Here is an 11,902-nt window from a genome sequence, read left to right as displayed (position 1 = left end):
TTATTACATTTTATGCAATATAATGTTTTTTTTATTCAATTGTCTTCATGTATTTCTAATATTGGATAAACAGGGTTGAGTAGTTAAATAAAAATTCTGCAAAATTTGACCTTTTTTTTAATATGCAATTAATCATCAGAATATTCAATAAAATTAAAATGTAGTTGTATCCACAGAAAATATAAATGACAAAACAAAAGTGTTTCATTGTTTAAAGTCCTGTTGAAAAAGTCAAGTTTTTCTCTTAAATCAGACACGAACCAAACATTTTAATCAACTTTAATCTCCAAGAACATTTGGTTTTTCCACAACAGTCTCCATTTGCATTGGGACCTCAGTCACCTGTTTTAGTGTCACATTAGCCCCTCAGTACAAAGAGTCGCTCCGACAGACAAATACGTAAGACAAGAACGAGCCCCGGTGGCGGCGGACAGCCTGTCCTTCAGATGACCTTCAGTTTCTGTCCTGACCCTGATGGGAACATAGAAGACTTGATTTATAGTTTAGACACAATCTCCAGATCCAACAGGTTAGAAAACTGCAACTAGAGACGCACCATCAGGTTGGCCAATTCATTCCCTTAATCAGCAGGTCAAATACTAATACTATTAAGTGCACTAAAACTCAGAACTCTGACTTTTTTGAGTTTAATTAAAGTCAGACAAAGGTTTACACTGCAAAAACACAAAATCTTACCAAGATTGTCTAGTTTCTAGTTCAAATATCTTAGTACACTTGAAATATGACAAAACCTTACAAGTAACTTTAGCAAAATCGTTTGTTTGAAGCAGGAGCGTCGTGGTACTCCCCTTGGGTTGCTAGGCAACGGGCAGGGCTCTGCTGGGGTTGCTAGGTAGCAGTGCAATTTTGACTCAACACAGTGAACAGGCTCCACTGGCTGATTATTAAACTTATAACAGATGGAAATATCTTGTAATGAGTGAAATAATTTGCCAGTGAAACTAGAACTGTTTTTAAAATCAATATTAATAAATTATTGACTGAAAACAAACTCATATCTTGCTGAGATGTTACTTGAAAGTTAAGTTACATTTCAAACATACCAAACTACTTACTCCAGAAACTGGACCAAAGATAATTGGTAAGATTTTATTCATAAGTGAAGATAATATTCTGCTTCTTTATTGTCATGTTCAAAATCATTACCTAAGATTATTTAATTTCCCTGTGGGGTAAAAAAAAAATTTAATTTAAATTTAAAAAAGAAAAATGAAACTTGAAGCACCTTTAAAAAGAAATCAGATTGGTATTGGCTGGAAAAAATTGATCATTATAACGATTGGGGTTATTTTTTATTATTTTTCTTTTTCACACATTTGGTCAGTTATTTGTCCAGGAAAAAGGGAAACTTCACTTATCATTCACATCAATAGGGAAGGCCTGTTTCTTTGCTTTAATGAGAAACAGAATCATAAAACTTTCACGTCTCAGCAATCGTCTGTAGCTCCCCGTGTCAGAAACACAGAAACAGCATTTACAATATTCATATATACAAATATATTATGTATGCACACACACAGGTAAAACAAAACAAGTCAACTGTGACATAAGTGTTTCATAATCGCTCTGTTGCAGGGGGAAAAGTCCAAAGAACTCATCTATTCTGCAAAAGTCCTATGAGTGGGTGGCACCTTTAAGATTTCAATGGATCCGTTCTGAAATAAAATTGTGTTGCATTCTGGGGAAAAAAAACCCCCCACACAGAAAAAAACAAAAAGACACCAGACGTTAAGGACAGCTCCGTCCACAGGTGACCTCACAGTGTAATGGCAGTTTAAGACAAACATAAATAAACCGACTGCCGTTTCTTCCACCTTTACGGATACTGAATATAGAAACCAGGAGGAAGGTTTACCCATCCTGGCTGTTTCTGCTCCATTTGCTAAAAACATTTAATACTGTCACTAAACTCTGTGCTGACAACTACAGAGGTGGCCCTAGATTATTGGAGGTCAGAGGTCAGCAACCTGTGGCTCTTGCTTCGACCAGAAATGGTAAAGAGCAAAGTTAAAAAAAAAAGAAAAAAAAGAGCAAAGTTGCTGACTCCTGCTCTGGATTGTGATTTATTTTGTTGCATAAACAAACAACATTCACTGCAAAAACACAAAATATTACCAAGTATTTATAGTCTAGTGTATACAGCAAATATCTCAGTACACTTTAAATAAGACAAAACTAAGTTAAAGTAACTTTTTAGGAAGGAATGGGAGCTTGTTTTATGTCAATTCCTAAATATTAAAAAAAGAACAATTTTCACAGGGAGATTATTTCACTTAAGACATTTTCCAGTTTATAAGTGAAGTAATCTGACAGAGGAAGTTGCACTTTTTCATAAATATTAAGAAAGTATTCACTTAAAACAAGATCTTGTGTTGTGCAAAAAAGGTTACTTGTTAGTTGCGTCTTATTTCAAGTGTATAAATATGTTAGCATTAAAAAGTGGACCAGAAATACTTGGTAAGATTTTGTGTTTTTACAGTGTTAACACAGCAGGTGTGTGTCAGTGTGTGTGTCAGGGGCAGAGTGGAGGAGAAAACCTGTATTTCTTGACTCTCAGCAGCTTTTTCTCAGGTTACATAATGAAAATCACGTGTGTGTGTGTGTGTGTGAGTGCGCTAGTGTCTCCAGTCTTGTTTTTGTTTTTATATTGTCGTCGTCATCAGACGCTCAGTAGCCAGAAGAAGAAGATGATGGCGACGAACAGGAAGAGGGAGTCCTGCCAGTTGTTGTTGTTGTTGCCGTTGTTAAGGTTACCGTTGGCTTGGTGATCCCCTACATACTGGTCTGAACAGAGACGGGAGATTATAAAGAAGCTTTGTCGCATTATAACTTTACATTTATGCATAATCAGTGCCTTGCACCTTTATTAACCACAAACCTTAATGTGCTTTATTGGGATTTTGTGCAGCTGACCAACAGAATTAGTGCAGTTAGACCAAAATAATGCATGCTCATCCTCCCAAAAAAAAGAATCAAACTTTTAATTTCTAACAAACATTTAATACTGGAACTGGAATGTATTTTAATTACCCAACCAAAACAACAGATAAAATGGACACTCAAGTCTCTAAACAAAATTTCTTTTCAAAAACCGGGGTTATGTTTGATTTATTTCTAGACATTCAAAAGAAAAAAAACTTACACTTCCCCCCTCTATTCTGATCATATGACCTTAGTGTAATATTTACATCTTTGGATTATTTTTTTAATAAATCCAATAACTTAATTTCTGATGAGAAACATACAGATAAAGTGTAAACTGATTATTTTGATTCGTGTTTGGTGGTCTACCTGCTCTGTGGAAGGGGTCGTTGGCGTTGAAGACTGTGGTGAAAAAGCCGAAGGGGAACGCTCCGATCCCGAAAGACATGTGGAAGCCCGTTTCTCCAAAACCGGGGAACATCTGGGCGCAGACAGGAAACCCGTTGGTCAAGTTATCACGTTTTTAGGGGAAATGATCTGCTAAAGAAATAGCGTCTCACCCCTCCTCTGCTTTCAGGCTCGGTTCTCTGTCCCTGAGGCCGAGGCGGAGTTTTCAACCTGAGCAGAACAAAAGCAACATTTTGCCGGAAGTGACCTAAATCCATTTTTTCCTCCTCCATGCGACATTTTATCACAGTCTGAACAACGCAGATCGGATTTTTTACAATGTGACCCAGGCCACCTGGATATGCGGGTCCTAAATCTGACCGGAGTCTGAACGGCCAGGTCGCATTAATTCGACCTGAACGTCATTGATACTCGACAAAACGTCACTATTCTGCGTCTGCAAATAGAAAAACAACGGCCATAGCGGACTATAATGAGGATTAAGTTGTTAATGTGCTGATTCCGGTTGGATAAAAACGGTAAAATCACGAGGTACACTACACATTAGCATCTATATTTACTTCCGCAAACACCGAGCACTTCTTCTTCTTCTTCATGGCTCTTGTCAAAACACCGAGCACGCTCTCTACGTGTGACGTTACTGCGCATGCGGGACACTTTCAGGTTGTTCGCTATTAGGAGATCACATACAAGTCTCACACCGTATATTTTGGAAATGTGAACGACCACAAAACAAAAGGTCAAAACGGAATTGAGCATTAAAGCCTGCAGTGTGAACGTAGCCAAAATGCGCTCTCACAGCGGTTCTGATCAGAACCGAACACGGACCGGACCGGACCGGACCGGACCGGAGGCATACCTGGGGTCCTCCTGGCTGGAGCTCCCTCTGCCGTACAGCGGGATGACTTTCTCCCTGCTAATGCCCGCCTTGCAGACGGGACACTGTTGCCTGCTGGGCCGCGTCTCCAACCACTGAACCCAAAGAAGAAGAAATAAAAGACGCATCGTTTAAAAGAGACAATTTGGCAGAGGACAGCAGAAAACTTAAAAACATTTTCTGAAATGTGTCTTGCAGCTACATTTAAATCTATTTGAAATCCAACGAGAAATCAGCTGATTTTTTTTTTTCTTATTACTGATCCTGCTGTTTTTTACTACCACTCTTCAGTGTGAACGCTGCAACTGAACAAAGACGACTCAACAGCTGCGTTTCTGTTACAAATGAGTGCAAAACAATTTTGCAACAGTGATATTTCCATTAAATAAGTCATGCCATTTAAATCACACATAAGTTTGTTCATCCAATAATTAAACATTATGGTATTAATCATGGTTAATTGTTTTAGCCCTATGAGTCGTATTGTTGATTAAAACGCATGTGGACTGTTTTCATTTTGCCTCCTTGATGTTCATCAGACTCAAGCCATTTTATAAACTACTATGGAAAAGTTAATTTGTTTTGTTAGTGGGTGATGCTGCTGGTGTTGCTTTTGATTGAAGTAGGACAGTTTTCCATTCAGTGCTGGTATTTTCTATTCATTTAGTAAACCTGAAAACTCCCACCTTCTTTGATCCTTGAACACATCAAACATGTTGAACATTTATCCTTTAATGAATTAATCGAGTTAAATGTCAGGAAAATGTGCAGATTTCAATTAAAATATTGTTTTTATTTAGTCAAATCAAGGGATAGTTAAAGATTTTATGGATAGCAGTTTTTGTACAATTGAACTTCAATTGGAATTTATAGGTAGCAGTTACTTTAGAGGATAAAATATTACAATATATTAGATTCTTATAGCACCTTTCTTCACTTGGATTTCAGTCTTTGGGATTTTTCCACAAAACCACGCCATTAAAAAGTCAGATTTAACAAAGCCGGTACTTACTTGATGAAGGCAGGGCCAGCTGCAGAGGCAAAAATAAACAAAGATTAGTTCACACTCAAACAAGAATGTCTTTTTCTTTAAATGCTCAGATCAACATTCCTGTAGGAAATTCACGGTAAGCGTCAGATTAGAGGCGATGAGGAGAGTCTGCTAGGAAAAGAACCTGCAGAATAGATGCGTTTTATTAAAGTCGTTCCTGCTGCCTGTTTGGTTTAGTGGGGATATCCTGACCTGCTTTTTCCTGCTCAACAATAAATAAAACTTTCATCAAATATGTATATAATTGAAGATCGTGCCTTAGACAGTTGTCTTATTAAAAAAAAAAAAAAAACTAAATTGTTTGGGTCATTAATTGTTTTCTATTTCGGTGGCCAAACTCTTTACAATTCTTGACTTTTAGTCTGGAAACAAAGTCATTTAAGGGCCAAAAATGTCCCCAGGACTTTAAATACAGACATAAAAATGTATTGATAATTATAAGACACTATGTGAGGTGAGAAAAATGCTTTATTTTGTGTTCTACTTGCAGAAATTAGTGGCCCTTCTCTTCCTTTTTAGAAGCTAAAGAGATGAGCAGCTGCTTCTCAAATGCAACGTTTTTTTTGTTAATATTTAAATATATGAAAGAGGAGCCAAACTGTTGCACAGTGGTGTATATTCACAGTGAAATAATCAAGTTTTTCTAACATAATAGCATAATAGAGATGCTGATGTGCTACATCTCTAGCTACAATAACAGAAACCAGCTGTGTTTATTTGGCAACCAGCTGTAACTTGATTCAGTTTAGGAAAACATTTGAAGGATTTGAAGCTCAAACAAAAACAGCAGAACTGCTGAACTGATCTGCTCCTTCGTTAGTCGTATCTGCGTTTATTAAAACCCAACGCTCCTGACTCTAATTAACACCGCGGCGACGCAGTTTGCTGCACTAATGCAACGTCAGTTTGGCGTTGCAGCAGGTGAGCTGACCCCGGCGGTTCTGCAGGCTGATGAGTTTCATCACAGTTTCATCACATTAAGTTCGACTTCCAAGAGCAGAGGGGATTAAAGCAACATGGCAACTACATTACATCAGCACCAAACACAACGCACAGCGGTGCAAAAACACACAAGTTACTGTAAATGTTACACTAAATATACGTCTCACTCAGTCACTGATCTTTAAGCAAAAAATGAGAAAAATGAACCACGTTACTACTCTTTTATTATTATTACTATTATTATCGATGCTTAACTAAAGATTGAGTCGAAATTTTGTTTTAAAAATGATAAGATTCATATTAGCTTCAGACTCTTTGTCCTCCAGGTCAATATTTGTGATTAAGTCTGGGCCTCAGTTCAACCTTTTAACCCTGAAACAGATTTTTCTGTTGAGCAAAGCACTTTTAGAGGAGACAACACCTGGAAAGTGAATCTGAAAAGCTTGGTCACTTTAAATATAGAGCCACAACCTCCTGCTGGTATCCAGGTGGAGGAACGTGACTTTTTTCTTCTTCCTGGGATTATGGTGCCATTGGAGCGAACCCAGATCTGCTCCTGGGCCGTAATCTCCCCTCAGCTTTAACAGGCGCCGCGCATGAATGGGAAACACATCACTGAGCTGTTTCCATTTCAAACACATGGTTCGAAGGTTGCATCTTGCGCAACATTAGCCTAACCTCAGATAAGAGAAAGTGCTGGAAAGAAAGCTTTTCAAGGTGAAAAAGACTTTGACTAGTTTATTTTAAGCACTAACAGTTATAGAGCAAAAATATGTTGATTTTATAAGAACATTGCAGCTGATTAATGCAGGAACTTGGGCTTATGTAATGCGTCTTTAACTCTGTAGATTGTAATGATTTACTTTTAATCTTTAGCTATGAAAGCAGACATTTACCATTTATCATTCATTTTTATTTTAGAAGTCTTCAGGAATTTCATTAACCATTAACAAAACGGATTTTTTATTAAACTTTTTTTTCTCGTTTAATGCATTTTATCACCTTCAAAACTACATATAATCCAAATTAGTGAAATTATTACAATATTTTTCTTTTTTCAAAGGATAAATTTTTTTTCTTAAACGCAAAAACCAGCTTTTGATGAACATTTTCGGTCCTAATCAGATCATATGATGAGTCTAAACCACTTCCCTTCAAAGCTGATCACGTTAACGCTGTAAATATGCTAATCAAGCAGCACTGGAATGGGTATTTAAAACGCTTCTCAGGAAAAAGATGAGTTTAAATCAAAACTAACAACAACAAAACTCGTAAGCCATGTTGGCAGCAGTCAGACAACAAGCTGATAAAACGGGCCATAATGGGGCGTGACTCCGCCGCTAGCAGCCACACAGACTACGGGTTACGGAGGCCGCGCAAACGGCCAAACTACTCCCAAACAACAACAAACCACCGACTCCTACCAGAACAAGTGGCCGCACATACTGATGACCGCGTCCCTGGCAGTGTCCAAGCAGATGTTGCACTCGAAGGTGGCCCGATCACGCTCGCTCTCCGCGCCGCCGCCGCTGCTGCCGCCCGGGCCGTCGCGGTCGCTGCTGCTCTCCCCCGCAGGGAACCCTCCTCTGCTGTTCGGCCCGCCGTTACTCGAGAAACGTGGATCCGTGGCCGCCATGATGTTAGCCGCCGAGCTAAAGAGAAATGAAAGCACCGAGCCAAACCGACTCCAGCGGGGTTCCCGACTCGAGCCGAAGTGAGCTACGAGTCAGAGGTGGCTGCCGACCATGAACCGTGTGGATCCGCAGCCGCTACCTCACTGCTACCTTCATCAGGGCGTCTGTTTCCGGAAGGAACGCACAGGGGGCGGGGCTAACCATGCGTCGCTTATTTACGTAATGACGCTCAGACACACCCCCTGTTTGGAATATTCAGTCTAATATCTTCTGTAGTTTTTCGCTTTAGGACTCAGATGTATTTTTTGGTTTCTACAATGCCTGCTCCTCTAAAAACAACAACTTTTTATGTAATTAACATAATATTATTTCTAGCTGAATTTTATATTCAAAAATGCAAATTTTCTGTCAGGAAGTCTCTGCTTAATCTGTTTTAAAGCGAATTACTACATTATGCAGAAACCTTACGCACCTCACCCAATCCCACAGATGAAGCCTCTTGAAGCCTTAAAATTATTATCTCTATTACTTGCACTACTGCCTTATTTCTATTTGTGAACTATGTATTCTATTATTTCACGACCCACTGTTCTGTACATGATTGTATCATTTTCACGCAATAATAATTTAAATAAATAAAAATGACACACCCCTGAGCCGCAATTTTCAAATCCCCGGCTTTCTAAAATAATGGTCGAAGTATAACGTGATCAACAGTAGAAACATTTGCTGTTTAATTGCTAAATTTACGTGTGGGGAACCAAATATTTTAGCTTGAAATAATATATTCCCCCTCCATAACATGGGAACTAATTATTTTTTCAGAAACTCCTTAATATCTAGCTTTATTTATTTATTTATCTATCTATTTATTTATTTATTTATTTATTTATTTATTTATTTATTTATTTATTTATTTATTTATTTATTTATTTATCTATTTATTTATTTATTATGTGAATCGTTTTACCGAGAAATCGCAGCTGCAGTGTGCGCTCCACACACAGCGGGAACAGAATGTCGCACAAAACCGGAACTTTTCTCGCTTCATCATTTCTAGTCGGACTCGTAAAAGGTATGCACCCAGGCGTGTTGCGTTCTCCGCAAGTGTCCACGCTGGTTCTGGTTGTAAATATGTGCGGTCGCCGCTAAAGCAAACTAAAAGTGGGGTTAATTTTTGAACCCGTAAAGCTCCAGCGATAAACGATCCAACATGAAGATCAAAAGACAGAAACAAGCTAAGAAAACGATCAGCTTTTACAAATACAACTTCAGCTTCAGGGAGCCTTTTCAGATCCTCATTGACGGAACTTTCTGCCAGGCGGCGCTGAAGAACAAGATCCAGATCAAGGAGCAGATGCCCAAGTATCTGATGGGAGAAGTCCAGCTCTGCAGCACAAGGTGAAAACCTTTATTTGTTTGCGGGCAGCGTTCATGTTGATCCATTTTGTCTTGCGTGCTTACGCGTTTGTCTTATCCGTAGCTGTGCTTTGAAGGAACTTGGGACTCTTGGGAAGCAGCTTTATGGAGCTAAAATCATCCTGCAGAGGTTTCAGGTCAGGAAATGTGCACATCTGAAAAACCCAGTCCCAGCGTCTGAGTGTCTGCTGTCAATGCTGGAGGAGACGAACCCACACCACTACTTTGTTGCCACGCAGGTACGCACTCACATCGGAGGTGGGGAAAGTACACAGCAATAATACTCAAGTAAACGCAGGGCTACTTCAGCATATTTTTACTCAAGTAAAATGTAGCCATTCAGAAAATGACTCAAGTCAGGATAAACAAAGTATTTGTTAAAAAGTCTGCTCAAACACTGAGTAACTGATGAAATGTAATCAGACTGAGTGGCAATTTTGGTAATTTAAGGACCAAAATGACAATAATTGATGTAAATTAGTTTCCAAATTAGTTTCTTTCGTTTTAAAACGTATGGAGCTTTAACAAAAACTGCAGGTGTGCCTGTGTCTGGTGATTGTTTTTCATTCAGTGAGTAGATCCAGAAATTTTACTCAAGTAAGAGTAGAGATACTTCATAATAAAATTACTCAAGAAAAAGATAAAAAACAATAAAGATACACCTAAAAGTTTTTTTTTTCCAAAAACTTACTCAATTGAGTAAATGTTACTAGTTATTACCCAACTCTGCTCACTCTGTATGTACTCTATATGCATATCAACGGTATTTAAATACAACCAAGTCATATTTTTAAATATATATGATTAAGAAAAATGCACATTTGAACTGTTTAATTTTAATTTAAACTACTGAATGACTCTCAAACTACATTTTCTCACAAATGTCTACAATCTTTGTAAAAAAAAAAACAACTGCTGTTTTGTTTTTTTAATGACAATGAATTTCCTACAGTATATATATATATGTATATTGTTGTGATTTAAACTCGACAGACCAAAAATGTGTGAGCGCACGAACAGGAAATCAGCCAACACAGAATAACCAGAGTTTACTTTTTTTATTTCTTTTTTAGCGCTAGAAAAGAAAGAGACGCTTACCCTTACAGGCTAATTTGTTGTAAAATGAATATGACCAAATTTACACAGCATCTGATCAAAAACGGAAGAATCATTGGTTATATCTAAAACACGCCCAGTGGTTGCCTGGTGTCGTACGTCAGCTAAGTTGCTATTTCTACAAAGGCCTTTGTGTAAAAGTGAAGAATTCCATGTGTGTAACAAACTGTGTGTGCGTGTCCTTGATAAGCGTCTCAACAATATACACACATATTTATATATATATATATATATATCAAAAATTATAAGTGATCTTTTTTCACAATTTCATGTAATGTCTGAGGCTTTTAATCAGTTTTATTTAGCCGGACTGATGACACAAAAGGCTCTTGGATAGAAAAATTGCTGTCAAATGGAAGGAAAATTATAAATTGTTTTCCAATTTAGGCTTTTTTAGGACTTTATTTTGCATATAGCAAAATCTGTTGTCCATTTCTGTGCAGGACCGTGCAGTAACTGATGGACTCAAAAAGATCCCAGGTGTCCCTCTGCTCTACATCATCCTCAACACCATCGTGCTGGACAAGCCCAGCCAGGCGTCCCTGGACCACGTCCAGACCGTTCAGCTGGGGGAGCTGGTGACCTCGGCCCAGCAGCAGAGCATCCGCAGCCTGAAGGAGGAGCAGGGCATCAGCCAGAAAGACGGGGAGAGGCGCGGGAAGAAGAGGAAGAGGAAACAGAGCAACCCCAACCCTCTGAGCTGCCTGAAGAAGAAGAAGAAGAAAGGTGTGGCGACTCCGGCGCTGAAGAAGACGGAACCAGGAGAGAAGAAGAAAAGAAGTCGACACAAGAGAAGAAAAGCGGCAGAAGGAGACAACATGGATGCTCCTGTAGTTATTAGTACGTAGTGGGACAGAGAGACAAAGACTCATGCTTTTAGTTTCTTACACAATGAGCAACAGTTTTAACAGACTCTCCATTCTTTAGAAGGAACCAGACTTTCTTGATCTCCTTTTGGGTTGTAGGATATCAGGAAAAACATAAAAATTGCAATAGTGTTCCTAAAGATTACAATGAAAATATTAATTCTGATAAATCATCAAGGATTACCAGGATTGTTTCTTTTTCCTCCAGGACAATCATCACCTCTGTTAGATTTTGCATGTTGCATGAATAAAAATAGACATGAAGGGTCAGCGCTGAGAGCAGTGGAGTTCCTCACAACAGGCCAAATACGATGTTTGTATTGAGACAATTTGCATAGAGGAGTGTCCAAACTTTTGTCACATGGGCCAAAATCAAGTCGAACAGACTTGAGGGCCAAAGTAAATGTAATTTTGCCAACTCAACCATAAATTAAACGTGTAATTCTGTAACTTGTGTTTGTATTGTACCAGCAATCAGAAAACAGGCTTCTGTTACATGACAGTTTACTGCTCTCAAGTAATGGGTCTTAAATGTTTTCTTCTCTGAAAAACACACCAGCAATAAATCTCAGGCTCTGAAAGGAGTGGGGGGATTATTTAAATCCACAAGGGGGAGGATGGGTCCTGAACTGTTTTACACTAAAAA

General features: G+C 38.5%; 2 protein-coding genes across 2 annotated transcripts; one reads left to right on the top strand and one right to left on the bottom strand.

Annotated features, from left to right (window-relative positions):
* Positions 1 to 263: 263 nt before the first annotated feature.
* On the bottom strand, positions 264 to 8,034 carry rnf5 (ring finger protein 5). The gene is made up of 6 exons (XM_032580685.1): positions 7,646 to 8,034; positions 5,241 to 5,259; positions 4,211 to 4,323; positions 3,504 to 3,561; positions 3,313 to 3,424; positions 264 to 2,805 (listed from the first exon to the last, which is right to left on the bottom strand). The coding sequence occupies exons 1-6, from the start codon at positions 7,855 to 7,857 to the stop codon at positions 2,681 to 2,683; spliced, it is 639 nt and encodes a 212-aa protein (XP_032436576.1). The 5' UTR covers positions 7,858 to 8,034; the 3' UTR covers positions 264 to 2,680.
* Positions 8,035 to 8,906: 872 nt separating this feature from the next.
* Positions 8,907 to 11,706, top strand: utp23 (UTP23 small subunit processome component). The gene is made up of 3 exons (XM_032581931.1): positions 8,907 to 9,256; positions 9,339 to 9,513; positions 10,834 to 11,706. The coding sequence occupies exons 1-3, from the start codon at positions 9,069 to 9,071 to the stop codon at positions 11,236 to 11,238; spliced, it is 768 nt and encodes a 255-aa protein (XP_032437822.1). The 5' UTR covers positions 8,907 to 9,068; the 3' UTR covers positions 11,239 to 11,706.
* The last annotated feature ends 196 nt before the right edge of the window (positions 11,707 to 11,902 follow it).

This window comes from Xiphophorus hellerii, chromosome 13 (genome assembly GCF_003331165.1).
Source record: "Xiphophorus hellerii strain 12219 chromosome 13, Xiphophorus_hellerii-4.1, whole genome shotgun sequence".
Lineage (NCBI taxonomy): Eukaryota > Metazoa > Chordata > Actinopteri > Cyprinodontiformes > Poeciliidae > Xiphophorus > Xiphophorus hellerii.
The sequence above is the reverse complement of the archived record's forward strand: the minus strand, read 5'-3'. Positions and strand labels throughout refer to the sequence as shown.

Bases quoted from the DNA above. Each gene is read 5' to 3' on its own strand.
- utp23 (XM_032581931.1), top strand. From the start codon at position 9,069: ATGAAGATCAAAAGACAGAAACAAGCTAAGAAAACGATCAGCTTTTAC. The intron at 9,257-9,338 runs GTGAAAACCTTT...TCTTATCCGTAG, and splicing joins GTCCAGCTCTGCAGCACAAG to CTGTGCTTTGAAGGAACTTG. The intron at 9,514-10,833 runs GTACGCACTCAC...ATTTCTGTGCAG, and splicing joins ACTACTTTGTTGCCACGCAG to GACCGTGCAGTAACTGATGG.
- rnf5 (XM_032580685.1), bottom strand. From the start codon at position 7,857: ATGGCGGCCACGGATCCACGTTTCTCGAGTAACGGCGGGCCGAACAGC. The intron at 3,562-4,210 runs GTATGCCTCCGG...TGTTCTGCTCAG, and splicing joins TCCAGCCAGGAGGACCCCAG to GTTGAAAACTCCGCCTCGGC. The intron at 2,806-3,312 runs GTAGACCACCAA...GTCTCTGTTCAG, and splicing joins CGACCCCTTCCACAGAGCAG to ACCAGTATGTAGGGGATCAC.